General features: G+C 38.9%; 1 protein-coding gene across 1 annotated transcript; it reads left to right on the top strand.

Moving 5' to 3' along the window:
* Window positions 1–1,172: 1,172 nt before the first annotated feature.
* On the top strand, window positions 1,173–1,856 carry LOC139708030 (uncharacterized). The gene has a single exon (XM_071620019.1). It carries the CDS (start codon window positions 1,173–1,175, stop codon window positions 1,854–1,856), a length of 684 nt encoding a protein of 227 aa, XP_071476120.1.
* The last annotated feature ends 6,061 nt before the right edge of the window (window positions 1,857–7,917 follow it).

Here is a 7,917-nt window from a genome sequence, read left to right as displayed (position 1 = left end):
AGACGCTTGTATTTAGGCACTCCAAAGCCACAGTTCCAAAGTGTGAAATACAATGTGAAACACAATGTGAACGCATTGTAAACACAGTGTGAAATCTGTTCACACTGTTAAATTCGAACGTTTCAACGTTGTGAACACATTCAAAGTGCTATGTGAAACAGAACCTGTTATGTTGACTGTCTGTGAGAAACCACACTACAGTGTGAAATCATCTCCACAATGTTAAATTCAAGCGTTTTAACATAGTCGACTATAATAATGTGAACACATTGTGAACACACTGTGGGACACTGTGTTCTCTCGAGCAGGGTCAGAAGGTAAATTGGACTAAAATGGACATCAGTCTTAATATCTCCTAGTCCTCCCATAGGTGAACATTATTATAGATGATGACTGGCGGGGGAGGGAACATAACGAATGTTCCACCCGAAGGGTTTGAAATGCTATTGAGGGAGGTTATAAGTCCCGAGACGAAGTCGAGGGACTTATAGCCTCCCGAAATAGCATTTTAAACCCTGAGGGTGGAACGTTTGGTACATGTTCCCGACAACAAAAGTCATCATCTGTTGTATAATATGGGTTAGTCAGATATACGTCAACGTCAACCACCAGCACGACACACTCGATCGCTCGCTCGCGCAGAGCCAAATTCACTGTGCGCGCGGTCCTAGGCCTTCTGTCATTTTGTTACGTGAAAATGTTTTCCCATGGGAGAACATTACAAAGAATGTTCGCCCATGGGCGAACATAACGAATGTGCCTCCATCACGTGACTGTGTTTCGCCAATCACTAACCGGTATTTGACTAACCCATTTAATATAACAAAATGTTCCACTATCAGCTGATCTGCTTTATCAAGTCGCTGGCAGGTAGGCTTGAAGAATGCGCAGACCAACACATAATTACACGCCTATCATAGTGACCGCGTTTGATGGGTGTTCAGTTATGATAATGAGATTAATGACAATAACGATAATAACGTTGACACTATTTTTCATCATAATTTTACTTGACGTAGCAATAGTTATGTTACTGTTGATGATAATGGTGATGACATATTGACTTCACTTGAAAACGATCATCGTGACATGCTGGCTGTATTTGATTAACAATTTTATGTCCATTAGAATCGACTCAGCCTGCAAACGGCATCAGGGACCACCGATGAAATATGGCTGATATTTCGCAAAACGCCGTAGTACTACAATCTCCAGAGGGGCAGCGTCTCCTACTTGGGACCGCCGTACGGCAGACACTGCTCATCCGCATTTTCAGCAAGCAGTTCGTCAACGGATATTGTGGTCTCCATTCTGCCGCCCTCCTCATGAGCGCGCGCCACTTCGGCAAGAAATATCCAGACACCCTTCAGCACAGCGATTGTGACGTCAGCGATGTGCCTTTCTTGGACACCAACATGTTCGAGTTCCCCGAGACGAACCGAGTAATGCAGAATGAGAATCTCCTTAGAGAGGGGACCACTTTGAAGGAGATCCAGGAACTCTTCCAGGCATTCGGCGTGGGCTGCGAAAGGTGTCACACCAGCGAGAGCAGTGTTGACGAGTTTCGTTCTCGAGCGATGGCGGCGCTCTCTCACGCAGACTCAAGTCACGGCGTGGTTGTTAATTTCGAAATGGAGTTAAATTTGGACGGCAAGTTCATCATCCTTGGGCATTTAAGTCCACTGGCAGCGTACCATGAAGCAAGCGACTGCTTTCTTCTTCTCGACACGTCCGTTCATAAAAGAGAATTGTGGGTCCCAACGAGAGATTTGTTCGAAAAGATGAATACAAAGGATAACGTGTCTGCACTCAAAAGAGGATTTGTAATTGCGAATTTCATGTCGGGTCCAGCATGAGAGATAAAATTTATGTACATTTTCGTATCTTGGAAACATATTATATATTATATATTGCATAGTCACAGTTCGTTATTCCGAAGGTACGTTATTCCGAAGGTTTATTATACCAAAGGTTCGTCATTCTGAAGGTTCGTTAATCCGAAAAAAAAATGAAGTTCGTTAATCAAAAGGATTGATAGTCTCAATTCGAGTGTTTCATTTTTGCAATAACGAACCATCGGAAGAGCACCACAAACTTAATGTTCGGATTAACGAACCTTATTTCATGGTAAGATTACCGAACATGTAGGTACATATCGAATTCATCGGAAAAACGAACATTTGGTATAACGAGCCTTCGGATAAACGAACATCACCCCTGTTATATCACAACCTCGCTGAATTCCATCTGATCTGCTTCATCAATATCGATCCAAAATTGATGGGTTAGTCGATTTTTGTAATGGGTTTTGGTATACAATTTTAACTATTTCACCATAAACTCATTGTCGTGATACAGTTTCCGTATGCATGTTGGCATAAAAATCTATGAGTCGGTATCATTTTCTGCACACTCGCTCCTCTCCCTCCCCCCTCCCCAAATCAAACACCATGCATGAAGCAGGTACAAACAAAAGAATTGAAAATAAACAACTAATAAACACAAAACACGCATTTTCACCCTGGAGCTATTCAACGAATTGTATTATGTATGATTCTTGTGATATTGTGTGCTTGCAGGGTTCAGATTAGATTTAAGTATAAAGATATTCACCCAACTGAGTCGTTTGAAAATAAGTTCAGAAGGGTGCTTGGGAAAGTCTCATGATGCGTTCCAATGCTAACACAAAAGTAGAATTTTGTCCTCTGTTACAAAAGACAACAGCAAGTCACAAACGAACAGCTTGATCAAATTAGTGTATTTCCTCAAAGCTGATCTGTAAGAAGTAAATTACATCCATGTGATCATTATCGTTATGTACGTTAACTCCCTTATCAAACTACAGGGAAAAGCAGCTGTGAAAAGTATGAAAACGCATTTTTTTTTGTTGTTATATGGTACGTGTCGTGGTGAAGGTTTTGTGGTCTTATAAAGCGTGTGCATGTTGTGCAGGAGGTTTCGAATGATGTGCAATGTGTTTTCATTAAGAAGGCAATTTATCCATTTAAGTGCAATCTGAATGATCCCTCTACGATTCATCTAACAATGGAGATGTATTGAAGAGGCTCAAAAAGAGAAGCTGAGATATTATCATGATAGCATTTTGCTCTATATGTACATCGGAAGTTACATGGTTATTTTCTTTTTATAGCCTCCAAGGGTACTGTCTATATTGGGGTTTAGTCATTATTAAAAGGAGAAAATTATTGTTTTACAAAAAGGTAAAATATATGTGACCCTGCACCTCAAAACAAACAAATAGTCGCCAGACATGAATTTTTAGTTAAGACCATATTCTGAAAGAACAGACTTTAAGCTTTAAAATGAGGTATAACTCAAATCAAATGGACTCTCCTAACCTATCTAAATATTGGAAAGAAAGCACAAACTCAGGAAAAGTGTGAACTGAGAAAAGAGGCTTTGAAGTACAGTGTCTATTTAAGCGCTTAATCTTTAGCAAACCGTGCTGGCTGTGCGATGAATGGGTAAAAAACAGGAAGTGCAGAGTAACAACAATGAAGGGATTATCAGATTAAACTGAAATTAGGCATACTTCATTAACCTATTCTGTCCATAATTAATGCAAACTTTCAAAGCAGTAGCCCTATCCTTTCAAAAGTTATTAGAGTTGAAAGTGAAGAGTGTGGACAAGGTTTATCAGAAATGAAAAAGGGATTCTAAAGACACATCTAATCACACTATTCTACCAAAAATGTTCGAGATAAACTGCTAAAAAACACACTTTCCAGTTTTATGATACCAAATTTTAGCATAATGTAAAAGAAGACCCGTTTTTTCAGAAAATATGAAAAAGTCAAGTTCGGCTAGGTTGACCCATTTCACTTATTTTCAGTCCTCACGCAAAATCAGTGTGTGCGACTTTATGTTCGTTTTGAGGTGCACGGTCACATATAAAGAAATGCACCATAATGATTTCTTCTGCCTTTTATCTTATATTGTTATAAAACGACTTTGATCATTATCTTTAGATATATTTTTATAGTTGTTACCATTGTAAATTTTTATCAGGATGTATTGTCATTGGTATCATTGTAATCATTATTACATCGTCAAAATTTATGCGGGTTTTGATAATTATTCAACTGTCATTATATCTTTCATCGTATCTTGTAATGAAATTATGATTACGCAATCACGTTTAACGGTGTTGGATGATTTGCACATAAAAGGGAAGAAGTAGAGGGCTAGTGTACATTTCCAAATCTCCTCATGTAGGCCTCCATATCTTTGTTGTCGTTGTGGTTGATGATGATATGTTATTTAGGTTTGTAAAGAAGTTTTATAGCCCCAGCGGCCAACGACGTGAGGTACTTTTGATATTAAACTTTTTTTTTTCATTTAATCCAAGGTTCTTATTTTTGGATATGCATTGTACTTGATTTTCTTTCTGTTTATTTGTTGTTTATTTGACAGAGAGATGGAGACAGACGCAGAAAGAGAGAGGGAGAGAGAGAGAATTAAAGTAAATCATAAAACCAACCCGCTTTGAAACGGTAGAAGCTTACATTCATTTATAAACTTATGCGAGTAGTGACCACTGACGGCGAAGATTTGAAGATACGTCAATCGCATGCGCGCACACACACTGATGAAAGTCTGAGATCAATCGTAGCAACATCTATCAAGCAAGACTTTTCCTGCATTTTCATCTTCTTTTAAAGGTCCTGATTACCTTTGGGAGCAGTTATTTCATTTGCAAATGATAAACTATGCCTTTATCTTGATTGGCACGTACACATTTTTTTCTGTTTCCTTTATAGTGGAAATTAATCCACCCCAAAAATAAATAAACTCAAAGGAAAGAGAACAAAAAATTAAAAAATCAGATAAGAAATAAGACATGACATTTTAAAATTTCACATTTTCTTCGAAAACATTTCTTGACCAGTCCTTATGAATATTGATGAGCGAGTTGAAAGCATATTCCCATGCTAAAATATATCAGAGTAAACATTTGTTCTCTTTTTATTTTGGGTGTTTTAAAGGCAAGCTTTATATCTAAGCAGGTAAAGTATGAGATTTCTGTCACTAATTCTGTGTATGATAATATGAAGAAGAAATTGTGAAAGCATGACATCAGCAACTTGCTAATTTCAATATTCATACGACGACTAGTCAAGAAGTGTTTGCCGAAAAATTGTAATATTTCAGTACGTTATAAAGGTGCTTTTTCTTATCCGACTGTCATTATTTTGCACTGTTCTAAAGGTTTTTTTCTCTTTCTCATGAAATTGATGAAATTTTGGAATGAATTTTGGAATGAATTTCTTCTTTAAAGGGGGATTAAGCAGGAACCTTCATGGAAGCAAATTCAAGAACTGTGAAAGACACGTTGTGATCTGTAAAATACTCCTTTACCCTGAATAGCCTCTGATTTGTGAATGCCCTCATCTTCCAGCGAGTGCTGTCATTTACCATAGCCCCTTTATCATCAGCTACCCACAGGGACACAGGGTTGGGAATATGGAAGAACGCACCGGACGCGGTTCGAGCCTCGTATTTCCCGTTGTACGTCCGAAGCCAAGTCAACTATATACTAGTATAGGCCACATTGTGCTACATCCGGTCAACTCCTGACCCATAATGTACAAGCCCAACTAATCTACTGTTTCATGCCACAGTGGTCCTATACATCCGGTCAAACCTGGAACCTGGTGTTGATACGCCTCGACCAGTGCCTCGGTTCGAGGTTAATCTCTTACTGATACGTATTAAACGCATACCTGCCGTGTGCAAAGAGTGACCGACTCACAGGGGTAGTGACTAAAAATGGAAAACCTCTGTGAAGTTAGTTGTTTGACTTTAGCTAAAATTCAACAACAACAACAAGGAAACACAAAAAATAATGATTCATTATATGAGACACATAGTATTAAACATTAGCTCTCCTGAAGAGGGAAATCATAATCAAAATCTGTGCCCTGTTGCATAAAACCCTTACCGCTGGACTTACCGCTCCTTTCTAGCGGTAAGTCTTCAAATTAGCGGTAAAGCTTATAATCCTTGATGCTGATTGGCTGTGACGCCTAATTTTGACGGTATAGTTACCATTGAAATTCAACGGTAAGTTTTATGCAACGGGCCACTAAAGAGTAGGAACACTAACCCGTTCCGTACGGGAACCTGGTGACCTGCGAATTAAGTCTATGGGCATCTCAGGATTCGGTATGGAACGGGTTTAACTTCAGTAGAGAAATATCCGTCATATTCATATTCGCCCAATCCAGGTAAATAAGATGCGGGGGGGGGGGGGGGTGAGGCATATTATACTGTCTATAAAACTTCTCTCTAAATGGTGTTTGTGTATTAAAAGTACATTTTAAGGTTTCAGCTGTTTTCAGGCAAAGAATATAGATTTCCTCTGTATCAATCTGGAATACGCTCATAGAAAGGGAATGTAATGTTTGTCGAGTTAGACAAGCAATGTTCACGCTCATATACATTTGGATTGAGTGAATGCAGCAATATCAGCAGAACATGTCAGTGAAAATTTGAGGAAATGCAGACAATCCATTCAAAAGTTATAATGTTTACAGCCTTTCGCATTCACTCTGGATGAGAAGACTCATACAGTGTATGATGTCACATGCGTATAAATAGAACGATTATAAAGAATATATAAAGAGAATTCCACGAAATTTCATTCGTTATAGTGATATGCGTTAAAGGTGATTTTTCCCCTGCCTTTTATAGAGGCAAGTCAAGTGCTCTTCTAGTAGGTGAGAAAAGTGAAAATAATTATGTTGAATTTTGTTATATTTTCTCCACATCGTTCAACTCCGATGACATCACAAGTTGTAGCAGTCTTCTCATCCAGCGATGGCGGCATTGAAACTTTAAAAAATCATAACTTTTAAACCGATTGTCCCATCTTCCTCAAACGTTCGCTGATGTATTCTACGGATATTACTGTATTCTTCCAATCTTTATGTAAAAGAAGGTAAACTTGTCCTTTAAAAAGCGCGGGAGACTCGCAAGTTCATGACCTCCTTACATCATGTTACTTGCATGACGATGAACTTACTTCTTCATTGAAGTACGTCACACCGGTCCACAGAAAGTCAGTAATGTTTGCATATTATGAACTTAACGTGCCCTTCGTATTTGCTAGACAATAGTATCACCCCATTGTCACTATTGACAATTGGCTTTAAAAACCAAAGTGCAGCATATAAAGTGACAGCTGTATATCATTTATGATTCTGACTGGAAAGGAGCTGCGTCATGATTTTGGATGTATATGCCCTGCATTTTTTTTTTCCTTTTGGACTTTGGCCTCTTAGTATATAGGCGCTTTGTACAAATACTCGGGGTTACGGTGCAGAATTCACGAGGCACGTCTGTTTCCCCAGCCATTTATCCGGTCTCGGCCGACTACTTCGTACACGAGAAGCTTTACCGGCAAAAAAAAAAGTTGTGAGTATGACATACGTGCCTATCATATTTTGTAATGGCTATAGCCATGATCGGATTGCAGGCCAACCTATAAGATATCAGTTCGTTATAGCTCCTTTCCCAGTACAAAAATGATTTTAATAGTGACAGCCGAACAAGTGCTGTATCCATATTTATTTTTCTCATTTTTGATAATGGATATGACATATGGCGTCCTGTAGGTATATGATATCTCCAAGTCGGCATACATGCCGACGCTGAACTACACGTCTAATCAGGACTCGTCAATGCTAATTCGGCTGTGGGTTTATAGCAGTAACATGTGTTAAAACAAAAGAAAAAAAAATTGGGGGGGGCGGACATAAGCCCCCTTTAATTTTGTGAAGGCGCCTACCCTTTATGGAATTGCTGGATCCGCCCCTGAGTTATCCTGCTACTCTGAGTCTGCAACGTTGAGGGTGAAGAAATGATGAACATTATTGTGTTGCGATTGTTTGTTGC

Source organism: Diadema antillarum, unplaced genomic scaffold (genome assembly GCF_040938485.1).
Source record: "Diadema antillarum isolate AM-2024a unplaced genomic scaffold, OU_Dant_1.0 seq00001294_RagTag, whole genome shotgun sequence".
NCBI classification, from domain to species: domain Eukaryota; kingdom Metazoa; phylum Echinodermata; class Echinoidea; order Diadematoida; family Diadematidae; genus Diadema; species Diadema antillarum.
Note: the sequence above shows the minus strand (reverse complement) of the source record. Positions and strands in the feature narration are given on the sequence as shown.